Source organism: Oratosquilla oratoria, chromosome 38 (genome assembly GCF_046742065.1).
Source record: "Oratosquilla oratoria isolate Oo_2021 chromosome 38, ASM4674206v1, whole genome shotgun sequence".
NCBI classification, from domain to species: Eukaryota; Metazoa; Arthropoda; class Malacostraca; order Stomatopoda; family Squillidae; genus Oratosquilla; species Oratosquilla oratoria.
In genome coordinates, this window is record NC_134814.1 from 13,045,929 (window position 1) to 13,063,304 (window position 17,376).

A 17,376-nucleotide genomic window follows, 5' to 3' on the forward strand; every position below is an offset into this window, starting at 1 on the left:
CATGCGCGCGAGCAGACCTTGTATTCTCTCGATCTTGGGCTTAGTCATACACGCGTCCGCTCGCGCCTTGTATTTGCAAACAATGCTGATGTGAGAAAAATTGTAAGCGTATAAGCCATGTCCGTTGCGACATAATGCTTACGTAAATAATATCGTTTGAAACAGTATAACAGCCTCTCTGATTGGAGAAAAAGGTGGAGGAGGAGAAAAATTATTGGCGCATGGAGGTAAAGTCACGCCCTTAAGGAGTGGCACTTGTTTGAGAAGTAAAAGGATATTGGATGAATGAAATAGTGACGTCAGAACGAAGGTGGTTTGACGTATTGTATAGGGGTCTCGAGGGGGACTCCCTTGGTGTAGCTCACAAAACCAAGTAGAAGAATGAAGATAAGAAAAATCCATCTCATTTAATTCACCCCTCAAGCTTGAGTGAAGGACTAGGCATGGGGCCTAAAAAAGAATGAAAATTACTAAAGGTTAAGTAGCAGCGAAGCGAACACTCACTGTTGTACTTTTTCCAATCTGTCAATGCCTCTAATGAAATTCGGTGACCATACGGACACAGCATATTCCAAATGTGGACGAACTAACAATTTATATAGCTTGTTAATGAGAGATGGACTTTTGAAGTAAAAAAAAATCATGCAATTAGTCCTAGAATCTTATTTGCTTTTTCAGAAGCTGACATACACTGCTTAGATGATTTGAGATCATTAATGATAATAATAACCTTGCATTTACTTGTGTTAAATTTCATTAGCCATTTTTCGGACCATTGTTGTAGTTTATCTAAATTTTCTTGAATATCTAACTGGTTTAAGTGAACATTTGCCATTCCGCAGAGTTTTGTATCATCAACAAATTTGGAGACAGATTTTAGATCATGGTCTATATCATTTATATATATTATGAATAAAAGGGGCCCAATAACGGAATCCTGAGAAACTCCACTCGTAACATTTTTCTATCTAGAAGTTTTGTCATTTAGAACAACTCTGTTTTCGATCGTTCAACCAATTACTAGTCCAACTTAATAGGCTACCACTTATTCCGTGTGAAGCTAATTTAGTAAGTAGTCTTTCGTGGGGGACGGTATCAAAAGCTTTTGCAAAGTCTAGATATATCAAATTATATATTGTTGCTTTTGTCATAATTCGAGATGACTGTATTATAGAATTCGAGTAAGTTAGTCTCCCAAGAACGTTTCCGTCTGAATCCATGCTGGCTATCATTTATCAAACAGTTACTTTCTAAATGATGTTCGATAGCATCTCTAATGATAGTTTCCATCATTTTTCCTACAATTGAAGTCAAGCTTATAGGCCTGTAGTTATTTGGTTTCTTTTTGTCACCTTTTTTGAATATGGGAGTAACGTTAGCTAGCTTCCATTCTCTTGGGACATCTCCGGATATGGTGGATTTCTTGAAAATAATTTCTAATGGAACAACAATCTAATTTTTCATTTCCTTTAAGATTTTTGAATGCCAACCGTCAGGCCCTGGTATTTTATTAACTTTGAGTTTTTCTATACATTTTTTTTTTACCGTAGAGAGTAACTTCACCCTAGACTTTGCACGGGTTTCAGTTTAGAGTTCACTTTGAGGTGTTTCGTTTACAAATACTGAGCTAAAATAGTTGTTTAAAATATCACATATTTCTTCATTTGAGTATTTAAGTTGACCGTCAGCAGATGATAGTGGACCAATGTGATTCCTTTTTATCTCTAATGTAACTATAGAAATCTTTGGGATTGTATTTGGATTTATCAGCAATATTCATTTCGTATTGTCGTTTTTTTTTTTTTTATACCTCTATATTATTACGTAACTTTTATAGTCATTAGGTGCACCAGAGCAATTGTATTTCTTATAAGCCTGTCTCTATTTAGCAATACTTTTTTCAGTTTCTTTGTCAAGCCATTTTGGGCGAGCCTGATGGCGGGGGGGGGGGGCACCTGTTCTTAAACTGGATGTAAGCGTATTTTGAAATATTTCCCACATCTGATCTACAGGTCTTTTGCTTAATTTTGCCTCCCAGTCTGTAAGCTGAAGCTCCTGACGTAGTACTATGAACCTGTTCCATGAGAGGGATGCACCTGGTATAAAATATCAGTCAGCATTATTAGGATAGAAACTTAGTGCAATTTTCTATGGTTTAAACAGGAAGGAATTAAGGGTGAATGTGATGTTAATAAATGTGATACGGATGTCTCCCAGGCCAAAGCAGTTTATTGCGTAGTAATAGCAGTAGGTGCCTGAACCGACTATAACGCAGTCCTCATCTTCTGCAATGACTTGGTCCTCTCCTACACAGTAGAAAGTGAGAAACCCCTGTCAGTTGAAACAAATCGATGTTGGATTGTCTCCCTGCCTGGCTAGGGCTTTCAGGAACCAATGCGACATAGTACGCAGTGGTTTCTGGGAATGGAACTCACGACGATCTGCTCATGAATTTGACACGGTATCCACTGGACTATAGCAGTCCCCCTTAAAATCTAATCAGTTTAATGTCAACAAATCTCCCCAAAAGTAAACATTAGCTTTACAAGTAGTATAAGTTAAATTTCATGAGGAGTCCCACCTGCAGACAAGCACTGAATACTTAGCCTCTCCCACAGATGATGTCGAGGAGATCACTCGGATGACAACAGCGCGGCAAGAGACCGTCACTGGACTCCGTCGGTTCACAAACTACACGGTTACTGTGGCGGCTTTTACTGGCGCTGGCACTGGAGTGGCATCTCGTGACCTGGTTTGCACAACGAAGGAAGATGGTAAGGAAACTATGATCTCGTATGCTTATAGACCAACGATAGGTCCTGCAAGATGAATGTCGAAGAAAACTATATTGTTGTCCATTTCAAAAGCCTATAAATATCTTCGCCATCATCTGGAGGTTCAACTCTGAAGGATTGACACTTAGTCTCCTGGCCAATCCCAATGATAGTAATAAATGTTGCCTCCAGCTTCATTGACTAGAAACTCATAGCTCCACAGTAACTGGCAACATAGTCCTTGTGTCCTCTATAGATTTCCTTGAAAAAAAAAATAGGGTGATTGTCTGTGTAGTGTTTGTGTGTGTCTTTTTCTGTCACCAACTCCTTTTCCTCTTCCTCCTCTTCCCAGTCAGTCACATAATAACAGACAACAAACTAGATTTTCTTTTTGGAGATATCTATGGCAGGGCTCATGGACAGACACTAATTACTTGGAGGCAACTAAAGGTGGTAGTTATTGTCATTACTTAGATATATGGTTTCGTAAGTGTATTTTTCTAAAGTGTTGTAGACTTGTAGTTATAGACCTAATGTTTTATACTTAGTTATGCCGTCTTGTATATCTTATAACCTCTTCTGTTTTACAAGACCAGTTGGCATATCATGCTGCTTAGTGGCATATGGCATGTATTTTAGAGATTGATGCTTCCTACCTGAATTATATACGCTCCTTTAAATAAACAAATTTCCCTGTGGTCAGTATTAAAATTGTTCAATTTTGTGATATCGATGCAATTTGTTTGTTCCTTTAGTTCCTGGTGCTCCCGGAGGTATTCGGGCCCTGCAATCTGGTCCGGACTCTGCTGTGATCAGCTGGCTTCCCCCACGGTACCCGAATGGGATCCTTCTGGACTACACTCTCCACCATCGCCCGGCCCATGGGCATACTGAGAAGAAGACCCTGGATGCCCACCGTCTGACCTACACGTTCAGACAGCTGGCCCGTGGAACTCACGAGTTCTGGCTCACAGCTAGGACGCGCCTGGGCGAAGGGGCACCCACACTTCCTGTCAAACTCACACTCGTAGATCAGGGTAAGACTGAGGCTCTTTGTTGCAGGTAAACCTAACAGTTGATCCTTTCGACAAGATGTGTTCTCTGGGCGGAATCATGTGGCATTAGCAGGACAAAATTATCTTACGACGTAGGCCTGACTTTTTCTATTTCCTCTATGTGCCATAGCGTCAGCGGGCCTAGCATCATGGGGTGGCCGCATTGTAAAACAACGGGGTGAGTCAGTACGCCTCGAGTGTGTTGCCGTTGGAATATCATCCCCGAGCACCATCTGGAGGCGACGCGGTCGGCAGCTCTACACCAGGGACAGGTGAGTATTACACCAGGCAGAGCAGAGAGTGTCAGGGTTCTCATAGTGGGAGAAATGTATCTATATACATGGACCATGATGTTAGATAATACTAATTTACTATTTAATGATAGATGAATATATTAAATAGAAGAGGGAAGGTCAAAGATCTACTACTCTACACCAAACCAGAGATTTTATTCAAAGAGCTAAGGGCTCACTGGACAATTACATCAGGGTCATAGTTGCAGGATGTCGAATATTGATTTAAGGGTTATTGATGACGTATACCTGATATCATTTGGAGAATGTTGTAATAAGGATGAATATATAATAATAAACATATTCATTTAAGGAGTCCTCATGTAGTCACTATTAACTGACAATAATGACATAACTAATGCTGGCAACCAAAGTCCACTCCCATGTTTTTTGTATCAACCCTAAACTCCTTAGATGGTTTTCTAGGATATTCGATGTCAACTGGATATGGTTAGCATCAATAAAGTGACAGGTATCATCATAGTCCCTATCACTCCATAGTAACTCCTTCTTGTTCTCACACTCCAGACACAGCCTGGAGCAGGATGGATCCCTCCAGATCCGCGATCTCGAGAGAGAGGACCAGGACAACTACACATGTTCCCTTGATTCATCCTCGTCCCCAGTCACAGCCGCATACGCGTCCATCACTTATTCACTCCATGTGCAGGGTAAATGACACTTATCTATATTGTATATAATAATGATAATTGTTTCCTTGAGTTTACTGACTGGAATCCCAGCAGTAGCTGGCAATAGTCCTCGGGCCTTCCCATAGATCTCTGAAAGGGCCCGATCTATAGAAAATTTCGCATGCCATAACCTTTTAATATACTGGTATACTTCTGAGAGGCATTTTTGTTCTGAATTTAATGGCTTCTCAATAAAGAGAATTATCTGTATACAGTAAGCCTTAAGAAATTATTCTGATAACACTACTTTTCCACCACAGTTCCTCCAAGTCCACCAAGTGTCCACGTGGACAGTCCGACCCCGACGGGCCTCACAGTATCATGGGAGAGCGGTGACAATGGGGGCGCGGCAGTTACAGCATGGGCAGTATGGTGGCGCCCAGCGGATAAAGCCGGTGCCACCTGGAACACGAAGACAGTCGGACGGTCTGTCAACTCCCTGACACTCACGGGGCTTGAATGTGGTGCTAAATACCAGGTGATCAAATTTATCTATATCGTATGTGTGTTTTAGTGTGTATTTACCTAGTTCTATTTTACGGGAAGGGGAGCTATGCTCATGGTGTCCCGTCTTCACATCTCATTTTATCTAGACTGTTTTTAAATTCGTATATTGTTTTGTACACACCACTTTCTCATCTAACTTGTTCCAAATGTCTATTACTCTGTGGGGAAAGCTGTTCTTTTTCAGATCTCTTCTATAACTGTCTTTCTTGGTTTTCTTTCCGTGTCCTCTTGTATTTCTACTATTCCATTTTATTAGATCCTCTCTATCAATAGTTTCTATGCCTTTCATGATTCTATAAATAGTTATCAAGTCTCCTCTCTCTCTTCTTTCCTCTAATGTCTTTAGCTCAAGTTTTTCTAGTCTTTCTTCATATGATAGTTCTGAGAATGTTGGTGCCAATTTTGTAATTGCTCTTTGTATTCTTTCAAGTTTTGTTATACATTTTTTTGTACTTGGTGACCACATCGTTGCTGCATATTCCAATCTTGGTCTTATCAAAGTGACTAGTATTTTCTTCACCATTTCTTCATCCAGGTATGTAAATGCCACTTTGATTGTTCTTGTTAGATTATAAGTTTCTCCAAAAATTTTGTTTATATGTTTCTCAGGGGGCATATTATTCATGATAATGACTCCCAGGTCCTTCTCATTTTCTACTTTTTTTATTTCTTGTTCTCCCAATTTATATGATCCCACTATTCTTTTTTTTGTTTCTTCCAAATTCCATTATACTACATTTCTTGATATTGAATTCTATCTCCCACTTCCTACTCTATCCCCATACTTTATTGAGATCACTCTGTAGCGACTCATAATCTTCTTCAATGTTCACTTTTTTCAACAATTTTGTACCATCCGCAAAGAAGTTCATATAACTTTCAATTCCTTCATCCGTATCATTAATATATATAGCAAACATTATTGGGGCCAGAACTGTTCCTTGTGGAACACCACTTATCACTTCATCCCAATTAGAGTGTTTGTCTCTTATCAATACTCTCATTTTTCTTTCATGGAGGAAGTCTTCCATCCACTTCAGCAGTTTGTCCTGTATTCCTCCTGCAGTTTCTAATTTCTCAAGCAACTTCTTTAGTGGCACCTTATCAAAAGCTTTTTTCAGGTCTAGAAATGCACAATCAGCCCATCCATCTCTTTCTTGTATTACATCTATTAGCCTTGAATAGAAATGTGTTTTTGATGCATGAATGTCCTTGTCTAAATCCAAATTGCCTTGGATTTAGTACGTTGTTGTTGTTGTTGTTGTTTTTCAAATGCCTTACCCATCTACTTTTGATCATTCTTTCACAAATTTTTGCTATCGTACTTGTTAGAGAGACTGGTCTATAGTTAGTAGGGTCTTCCTTGTTTCCCCCTTTATGTATGGGTACTATATTTGCTCTTTTCCAATCTTTTGGAACTTTTCCTTCTTTTAATGAACTGTTTATTAGGTTATGTGCTTTGTATGTTAGTTCATTCCTGCATTCTCTCAAAATCCAGTTTGCTATTTCATCTGGTCCATGCGATTTTCTGACATCGAGATTACTCAAGTGTTTCATTATTTCATTCCATAGGGGGGACTTTCTCCTCCCATTCGATATCTCTAAGTTTCATATTCTCCCTTGTAAACACCGATTTAAAATGTTTGTTTACAATTTCTGCCATTTCTAATTCCTCTGTGTATTCAACTCCTCCTTGTCGTAGTTTCTCTAATTCTTGTGTGTTTTTCAGTTTGTTGTTTACAAATCTGTAAAATAGTTTTGGTTGATCTTTACATTTTTCTATGACATCTGCACCCTTATACATATTCATTTCTATAACTAATATGTATTTTCCATTTTTCAGGTCTTTTGTCTTTTTTCCATTTTATTCAAACTAAATCTCTTGTCTTTTAACTCTCTACATCTTTTGTTGTACCAGCACTTTACATATTCTTTTTCTTGCTTTTGTCTTGGGACATACTTTTCCACTCCTTCTTTATAAATCTTTGTCAAAATATTCCATTTTTCTTCTACTGTTGTTTCCTCCTTGTGTATTCTTTCCCAGTCTGCTTTTTGGAAGAATTCTATTATTTCATAAAAAAAAATCATACATTAATATTCCCTTTCAATATTCTTTTTTCATGTATTTTTCTTCATTTAGTTCCAGTTCAACCAATATGTGGTCACTTTTACTTATTGGTGTCTTATATTCAATCTTGTCCACTATTTTGGGTTCTGATGTGATTATTAGGTCCAGTCTCGATGGTTCTTCCTCATTTCTATACCTAGTATTCTCTTGAATCCATTGCATCATTGTATGTTCTATAATCATATCAAGTAGTACATTTCCCCATAGGTCGTCTCCACCCTTTACTGTCATCTCTTCCCAGCAGATTTCTTTACAATTAAAGTCACCCATTATAACTATTCTTCCTCCATCTTCCATTATCTTATTTAGTGTTATCCTTGTGTCTTCTAACATACATTTGTGTTCTCTCTCTTCCCACGAGGCCATTTTAGGAGGCACATAATTTACTACAAACTTCCTGCTCTTCCCATCCCTGTCCTCCACTTCCATCATAATCATCTCTACTCTATTCTTTCCATATATGACATTCCTCACATTTATATCCTTCTTAGTCAGGAACATAATTCCACCCCCTTGTTTTACCTCTCTGTTTCTAATCCAATAATTATATGCACCATGTCCTACACTGTTGGGTGGTAGTGGACCTTTCAATTTTGTCTCTACAATTCCCATTATGTCCGGCTCTTTTTCCTTGAGATAATAGTTCAGTTCATTCAAGCCTGTTATTAAGCCATCTATATTTGTGTAAGACACTTAATTTTCTGCTACTTCCATTGTGTTTTTCATTTCCCTTCTGTTTTCCTCTGCTATGAACCATTTCCTCACTTTCATATTCACTACTCTCCAATAGAATTTCTCTTTGTCTGATTCTGTTCTTTTCTCGTTTTTTTTTCCTTAGCTTCTAGTCTCTTTGTTTTCTCATCCTCTCTTTCCTCTTTATTCATTTCTCTTTTTATCCATACATTTTTATATTCCTCACTGTCTGCTAGGTTCCCTTTTTTTGCTAAGATATTCTCTGCTGTCGTTTGTGACCTGAATTTAAACTTAATTGGTCTAGTCTTATCTGTTTTGTATTTCCCAAGCCTATACATTTCTTCTATTTGTTTCCCTATTTCTGGTTCATCTTCTTGAACTACTTCTAATATATTATTTACTTTTTCCTTTTCCTCCTTTATTCTTGTAGTCCTATTTAGATTATACTTCTCTTCCATCCCTAATATAATTATACATTTCTTTTTATCTGCTAAGTCTCTTACTATATTCTCCTTCTCCCTCATCACTTTAATAACTGTGTCTTCAGTTTGTTCTTTCATCTGCTGTTCCATTATACCTCTAAATTCAATTTTATTGTTCTCTTGTACTTTTTTCCAACCACTTACCTCTTTTGCTATGGACTCTTTATTCTCTTTATTACTCCTCTTCAATTCCTCATTCTCTTCCTTTACTTCTCTTAACTGTCTTTTTAATTCTACTATTTCTTTAGTTAGGTTTTGATTCTCCTTCTTTAGTTCTTCCAGCTTATCAACTCTTTGAGTAATTGACTTTATTTGGTTAAACTTAGCTTCCCAATTTTCATTCATTTCTTTTAGTTTCTCCTCTAAATTTACTAGTCGGGGGAGGTTGTCATTTCCTCCCTCATTAAATCCATGGAAATAGTTATCTTCACCTTCCATTGCGCTGCTCATGTCTATACTTCTATTATTTTTTTTTTTTTTTTTTTTTACATTTTTACTAATCACATCAACTTCATTATCGTCAGGCCGTCTCTTGTTTACATACTGTCTGAGTTGTTCCTGGGCCCTATCTTCCCCTTCCTCATTTCCTTCCATTTTCCTCAGTAATCCCTCCCCTTCTCCTTTTTCTTCACCTTCCCACTACACCACGAGCTTTCCCCTTCCCTATTAATACAACACAGGTACTTCCTTGTTGTGATCCTCGAAATTTGGAGTTATCACCGGAGTCCAGACTTCGCTGCCACTCCGACCGACGTGTGTTTGTATTTACCTAGTCGTATTATATGGGAAGGGAGCTATGCTCATGGTGACCCATCTTTGTATCTCTCAGCATCAAGTTTTTTCTTAAAATCTTGAATAGTGTTTGCACACACTGTTTCTTTGTCTAATTTGTTCCAAGTATCTATCACTCTGTGTGGGAAGCTGTTTTTTTTCAGATCTTTTCTGTAATTATCTTTAGTTTCTTTTCGTGTCCTCTCATTTTTCCATTGTCCCATTTCCATAAGTCATTCTTATCTAAGATTTCCATTCCTTTCATTATTCTATAGATAGTAAGTCTCCTCTTTCCCATCTTTGTTCCAGAGTTGGTAATTCTAATTTGGACAGTCTTTGCTCATATGTCATTTTGGAAAGAGTTGGTGCCAGTTTTGTTGTTCTTTGTATTCTTTCTATTTTTTTTTTTTTTTTTTTTTTATATTCTTTTTGTTACTGGGTGTCCATAGTGTTGCTGCGTACTTAAGTTTTGGTCTTATTAGTGTAGTTAGAATTTCTTTTATCATTTCCACGTCCAAATAAGCAAATGCCACTTTTATTGACCTTAATGAATTGTAGGTTTCTCCAACTATTTTATTAATATGCTTACCCAGTGTCATGTCCTTGCTCATCATCAATCCAAGATCTTTCTCGGAGCTTACTTTTTTTACCTCTTCACCAATTTTGTAATCTTTTGATATTCTGTTTTCACTTTTTCCAAATTCCATTATACTACATTTCTTGATATTGAATTTTACTTCCCACTTTTGAGTCCATTTCCAGATCTTGTCCAAGTCTTGTTGTAATAAGTTGCAGTCTTCCTCCATTTTTACTTCCTTTAGTATTTTTGCATCATCTACAAAGAAATTCATGTAACACTCTACTCCTTTATCCATGTCATTTATGTATATAGCAAACATGATCAGGGCCAGTACTGATCCCTGCAGGACACCACTTACCACATCTTCTCAATTTGAGAATTTATCTCTAATCACTACTCTCATTTTCCTCCCAGTCAGGAAGTCTTTCATCCATTCCAATAATTTTCCTCTGATGCCACCTATTGACTCTATTTTCCTTATTAGTTTATTGTGTGGTACCTTATAAAATGCCTTTTGTAGGTCCAGAAAGGCACAGTCTGCCCACCCATCTCTCTCTTGTATTATGTCCATTAATCTTGAGTAGAAGCAGATCAAGTTTGTTGTACATGATCTTCCATGTCTGAATCCAAATTGATTTGGATTCAGTATAGTTTTTTCTTCCAAATCCTTAACCCATCTATTTTTGATTATTTTTTCACAATTTTTTGCTACTGTGCTTGTCAGGAAGACCGGTCTGTAGTTTGATGGGTCTTCTTTGTTTCCTCCCTTATAAATTGGTACAATGTTTGCCTTCTTCCAGTCCTGTGGCACTTTTCCTTCTTTAAGTGTGTGTGCGTGTTTTCTTTTTATTTTTTTATTTTTTTATTTTTTTTTACAGAAACTATTCTGGAGCTGGGGTTATTCCAGTCAATCTTTACTTTCTTTGGAATAAATTTCTTAATGTCCCTCTAGCTTTTTACTTTATCAAGTTCCAGTTTTCTTCTGTCAATCGGTTGTTCCTGTTCTCACTTGCAGAAGACTTGTAGCCATTTTGAACCCAGCTTTGGCCACCAGTTATGCCTATGGGTCACTCATTGAAGAGATTTTGTGTTTTTCTAGAGTAAGTGTAAGTAATGTGATCTGTGTCTTCTATGTAGTAATTGTATCTTGGGCACTTTGTGTTTATTGCCAGGTTAATTCAATGGTGTTGTTTTAATTTTGGATAGTAACCAGAGTGGAGACATACTAACAATTTTTGTCACATCCCTGGTTGTTGTCTGTAAGATCTGGTGGAGTATTGATTTTACTTATTTATTTATTTTATTTTATTTATTTATTTATTTATTTATTTATTTATTTATCTATTTTTTTTTTTTTTTTTTTTTTTTTTTTGTCTTGTTTGAAGTATTCATTTTGTGGTGTGTAGCCTACCCATGAATTTCTTAATCAATATGTTGTAGAGGCACTTCCTCAGTGAAGGGTCTTAATTTAGTAACAGTAAAATATAAGAATAGTGATATCAAGTTAAAGGGTTTACATTTTATGATTTTACCTCCATCAATCAGGGGACTGCCCACTAATCATTTAAACCAAACCTGACATATCATGTTGAATAGATCAATAGATAATTACTCTAACAAATTTTAGGTATATGTGACGGCCTACACCCATGTGGGGGAGTCGGACCCCTCCAACTTGATCATGACACGGACAGCGGGATCAGCACCCCTTCCCCCTCCCCCACACCAGGTGGCATCAACCAACAGCAGCAGTGTTGCTGTGTGGCTGGGGCGGTGGCAGGATGGGGGATGTGCCATCACACACTTTACACTGGAGTATCGGGCTTCCCATGACAACCACTGGACAACATGTATGTAGTAGTTTGCCAATAACTATCCTATTGCAGCTCAATCTTTTATCATAACATTTTTGTTTTTGTTTTGTTTTGTTTTTTTCCAATCTTCTGCCAATGCTCACAAAATGAGGTAGGTAGCCAAGGGAGTGGAACATCTTCATCCTTGTTTTTACTCTCCCCCTCATACATTTCTCACACTTTCTCACTGAAAACCATACAAAGTTTGCATGCCATCATGCAAATTTGTAATAATCAATATTACACAACATCACTGGCAGTTTGTGGTTAGTATTGAAAGAGTGCCAGGAAGATGCATATTGTCTAGTAGTATTGACTTGATATAGGCCTATCAGTAATAATTTTGTGTATGGGATGCTGAACTTAATGATTAGGGTAATATGGGGACAAGTTACATATGGGGGTGACATGTACAGTCGCTCCTAAGAAAAAACTATTGCCCGTATGATGACATTGTGCTTTCTCATCAAGATGTGCCAATGTACCAGTGCTACCACTCCTTGGGATTTCCCCCCAAGATCTTGGGATTTTGGGTGATGTATTGGGATATTGGGATTTTTATTTAAAAAAGCTAGATATATTGGGATTTCAAAGCCTTCTCATTGTATCTTTCATTATTTAGGTTTGCAAATTAATATCATATCTGAATGCAATAGTAATATTCAGGTACTTTGTTCTAAATCTAGCAACACTATGTACACTTGGCCTGGCCTCTACGAGGTCCATTCAAAAAGTATCCGACCTTGGTCCATAAAGAAAAGATTTGTGTACATTTCAAAACTTTTATTCAATCACCTTCAAAGTACTCCCCTTGGGAGTGCACACACTTCTCCCAGCGGTGCTGCCACTGCTGGTAACATCTCTGGAATGCCGAAATTGGAATGTTGTAGAGCTCTGCCGTCGTTTTTCTCATAATTTCCTCTCTCGACTCAAAGCGCTTCCCTTTAAGGGTTGTTTTCAGTTTAGGGAAGAGCCAGAAGTCACAAGGTGCCACGTCTGGAGAGTAGGGAGGGTGCCGAACAAGTGGAGTATTGTTTTTGGCCAGGTAAGCTTGGATCAGGTGGGCAGAATGAGCAGGTGCATTGTCATGGTTGCGCGCAGCCCACATTTGCGGTCGTTTTCGTCGCACAGCATCGCGAAGGTGTCGCATAACTTCCAGATAATACTCCTTATTAATTGTTTGTCCTGCTGGTGCATATTCATGATGCACAATACCACTGGAGTCAAAAAAACATGTCAACATTACCTTGACGTTGCTCCGAACCTGTCGTGCTTTTTTTGGTCTTGGTGATGTCTGATGCTTCCATTGTGATGACTGAAATTTTGTTTCCGGGTCGTATCCATACACCCATGTCTCATCACCAGTGATGATGGTCTTCATGAAGTCAGAATCACTGTTAGCACAGTCAAGCAGGTCTTGTGCAATTTCCAGACGGAGTTGTTTCTGCTGTTCCACCAGCAACTTTGGAACAAATTTTGCAGACACTCGTCGCATGGCCAAATCTTGGGTTAAAATTGTATGAACTGATCCTGTGCTTATTCCTACTTCTCCGACAATCTCGTTGATGGTTATACGACGGTCGTCCTCCACTATTCGACGAACATTCGCAATGAATTCTTCGTTTCTGCTGGTGGATGGCCTGCCAGACCGTGGCTTGCTCTCAACTGAGGTTTGTCCTTGCTTGAAGCGGTTATACCACTCCTTTATCTGTGTTATTCCCATGGCTTCATCGCCAAAGGCTTGCTGAATCTTCTGGATAGTTTGCACTTGCGTATCACCAAGCTTGTGGCAGAACTTAATGCAATAGCGCTGCTCGATGCGCTCCGACATGTTGCGTAAGGACGATAATCCGACGAGTACGTACTGGATGACTGCACTCTAGCCTTAACAGGTGGGAACTGGCGCGCACTACAGCTTTTAAAATTTCCACGCATGCGCAGTAAGGGTGCCGTCAACTGCCACAAAAATGGATTCCTGAATGGTAAATTATTTTTCCTTTTATGGACCAAGGTCGGATACTTTTTTAATGGACCTCGTATAGCTTCACGGGTCACAGTAGTGCTTGTATGATAACTGTGTAAACTTGTGTTGTTGTTAACAATGAGTGAGTTTGGAAATCCTGAGCCTGGGGTAAATGACGGTAATACCCCACCAAGGAAAAAAAATAAAAATAAAAAAAGGATCGTTTAATCCTGAGTTGCTGCAAGGCCCTAAATTGAAAGACTGGGTAAAACCAGACCCAAAGGGCGAGAATGGTGCATTTTGCTGTGTGTGTGACTGGAAACTCAAAAACTGTAAGAAGTCTGCTCTGATGAAGCATAAAGCTTCATTAAAACACATGAAGTGTTTTGAAGCAAAGAAATGCACTGTTAACATTAAGCAGTATTTTGAGAAGCCCACAGAATCAGAAAAGCTTCAAGATAAGAGAGCAAAGGCGGAATTGCTTTTAGAATGATATATCGTATAGCAGAACATGGAGTCCCTTTTCCACAAGTTGATCATTTAGTGGAAGCTGTAAAGAAAATGGCCCCTGGTTGTGAAATTCTTCAAGGCATGAAAATGAAAGAAAAAAATAAATAAATAAACAAATAAAGCTTCTTACATATTACAGGATGGAATTGCATGGGAAAAAAGTGCGTCAGTTGTGAAAATTTGCAATGAAAATAAATTTTCTTTAATTATAGATGAATGTACAGATGTTTTTGTATCACAAGTCCTTGCAGTGATAGTCCAGTTTTATGATGAACAAAAGTGTAAAGTTACTGGCGCACTTTTAGATGTAGTAGAAGTTAATGGTGCGAGTGCTGGAGGATTGTTTAAATCAGTAAAGGAGTTAATGAAAAGTAGGGTATACCCCTACAAAACATAATAGGGTTTGCTAGTGACAACTGCTCCACAATGTTAGGAACACATAAAGGATTTCAGGCTTACCTTGAACATGAAATTCCATCTGTTTTTATTCTAGGATGTGTGTGTCATTCATTTGCCTTGTGTGCTAGTCAAGACAGATATACCTTGCCTTCATGGCTTGAATTTTTTTCTGAAGGATGCTTGCGGTTATTTTGTTTATAGCATCAAACGTCATCAACACCTTTATCAGATGATCCAAGATGTTGTCCAGACTCCTAAGCATAAAATGTTAAAGTTGTCACAGACTCGAAGGCTGTCTAGAGGTTCTATTGTCTTTAGAATATTAGATCAATGGGATGCCCTACAGATGTTTTTTCAGGGAGAATCCAACACAGATAAAGTAGATGGAGCAGCCAAGATACACAAAACAATGACAACTCCAGGAACAAAGCACGTGTTGCTCTTCCTCAACTATATTCTTCGGAAAGTAGACAAAATGAATATTGAATTCCAGTCACAGTACTTTCGACTTTCAACTCTGTATTTTACAATATCTGATGAATATAGAAGCATTTTAGCAATGTTTGTGAAAAAATAAATACTTCAGTCACAAGGGCTTAACAGCATTGATCCCCGTGATCCTGCAATACACAAGAAAGTTAATTATATTGTTACGAATCTTGCATCAAACCTTCTTCGCACTCACCAGTTCTATGGCGCATGGGCCACGATCTGGAATCCATGAGTAAATGGAAAAATCGTGCATGCAATTGTCTGGGACTGGGAAAGGGAGGAGTGTCACTTTCTTCACTTCATTAGTTCCAACGAGAGGAGGATTGACACTTGTGTTTAACACCGGTAGTCTAGACTCGGACTGCTTGCTCAGGTGGGTATGGCGGGCGACGCAGGGATCACCCCCCTGCGTCCCCCCACGCATACACTCACTACATACCCCTACTTCCTCTCCGAATCATGCATCAATCACGTTACAACTAACGTCACGGCCAGACCAACCATGCAGGCGTACTATGCAACATTCATTCATGCTCTTTCGCCACAATATTGAACTTGGTGGCAGATACGAGTCCGTGCATATTAATGAACTTCTAGGAGAAGCTGAAAAATATTTCGTCTTGACTGCCAGAACTTTTTGGTGGAACTTTGTGCTCAAATGTAAAAGAGATCTGCTTTTGAGGAAGGCAGTATTCTGGCCATGCTGCGAGTTGTTGACCCAAAAGAAACACTCTCCAATAAGAGAAGCTTACACTCTATTGTGAAATTGGCGGTCAAGTTTCCTACACTAATTAGGGAAGAAGACTTAGACGACCTACAGGATGAATGGAAAGATTTATTGCATTTCAAAGAATAATTGAAAAATAAGAGTGACTCGGCAACTAATTTCAGAACCGCCAGAAATTCTGCTTCTTCTCTAAGTTCATGGACTACTGGTTCTACCCCAGTCTTCTGCATGCGTTGAAAGTATTTTCTAGTGCTGGGCAAATACCTCTAATTTCAGTACCGGAATTACCGGTAAACAACATTGCCCTTATCGGTATTACTGGTACTTTACCGGTAAGACTCGTGAGGTAGTAGTGATGTCTCAAGTTCGAGTCGCCTTTATGACTTAAATCTTTAAACAAATTTCATCCTACTATGGTGTGTAGTCCCAACTCAAGTTTTGTAACGTCATCACTGTAAAAATCCTGCCTGCATCACAAACGGGCGAAGGAAGCACTGACCTATCCTACATGCCTACCGGTGCTATAGGGAAAATGTAAAGGGATATATATATATATATATATATATACATATATTTATATATATATATATATATATATATATATATATAAAAGTCTAAATAAAAATATTCATCTAAAAAAAAAACTGTGGAAGTCGGGGACAGGTGGTATTACGGTGACACTTTGTCCTAAAAATATTCTTGAAAAAGCGCTTGGGTAAGTCGGGGTCAGGTGGTATTCTTCTTCTTCGCGTTCTTCACGTTCTTCTTCTTCGCGTTCATCTTCTTCTTCCTCGCGTTCTTCTTCGCGTTCTTCGCATTCTACATCGTGTTCTTCGCGTTCTTCTTCGTGCTGGGGATCCCGTGTTGGGGTTCCGCCCCGAGGCCGAAGGGGAAAACGAGGGATTAGAGCGCGGAAAGCTGCGGCCGTAGGCCGCTGTTTGCGCAGCCAAGCCCCCGGCGAAGCCGGAGAGGGCGAAGCCCACGGCTTGTGTGTGTATATATATATATATACATATATATATATATGTATATATATAATTATATATATATGGGTCTTTTCCGTTTGGCGACGCGGAATTTTTCGATGAAACTTTCACAATTAATATAGTTTCGTATGCTGATCACAGAAATAACATTAATTCTATTGATGAATTAAAAAAGTGCCGAAAAAAACGGTTTTAATGGTAAAAAATTATCGATACCTTAGCGGTACATACTTGCTTAATGGTAAAAGTTTAACCGGTAAAATTAGCGGGACACTGGGCCCGTCAGTACCGCCAAGTCGAGACGCGCTTACCGAGACCTTAGCGGTATTTTACCGGTAAAGTTAGCGACACACTGGGCCCGTCATGCCGCCAGTACCACCAAGCCGAGACGCGCTTACCGAGACATTAGCGGTTCATCCCTTAACGGTATTTTACCGGTAAAGTTAGCGGCACACTGAGCCCGTACCGTCA

General features: G+C 38.7%; 2 protein-coding genes and 1 long non-coding RNA gene across 9 annotated transcripts in view; 2 read left to right on the top strand and 1 right to left on the bottom strand.

The window, feature by feature from the left end:
• Positions 1-17,376, bottom strand: part of LOC143019972 (uncharacterized) — a 400,229-nt gene that overhangs the window by 109,227 nt on the left and 273,626 nt on the right. The gene's annotated exons all lie outside the window — the stretch shown is intronic.
• LOC143019740 (serine protease ndl-like) overlaps positions 1-17,376 on the top strand; it is a 232,041-nt gene that overhangs the window by 105,222 nt on the left and 109,443 nt on the right. The window lies entirely within an intron of this gene.
• The window catches only part of LOC143019968 (cell adhesion molecule Dscam2-like), a 115,034-nt gene that overhangs the window by 50,403 nt on the left and 47,255 nt on the right, over positions 1-17,376 (top strand). For 5 of the 6 annotated variants that reach the window (XM_076176025.1, XM_076176022.1, XM_076176023.1 and 2 more), the window contains 6 exons: positions 2,607-2,774; positions 3,530-3,811; positions 3,960-4,101; positions 4,651-4,793; positions 5,075-5,292; positions 11,603-11,825. In XM_076176025.1, the coding sequence (XP_076032140.1) occupies positions 2,607-2,774; positions 3,530-3,811; positions 3,960-4,101; positions 4,651-4,793; positions 5,075-5,292; positions 11,603-11,825 (1,176 nt within the window). The remainder of the gene's footprint in view (positions 1-2,606; positions 2,775-3,529; positions 3,812-3,959; positions 4,102-4,650; positions 4,794-5,074; positions 5,293-11,602; positions 11,826-17,376) is intronic. The other variant, XM_076176024.1, reaches the window with a different exon arrangement.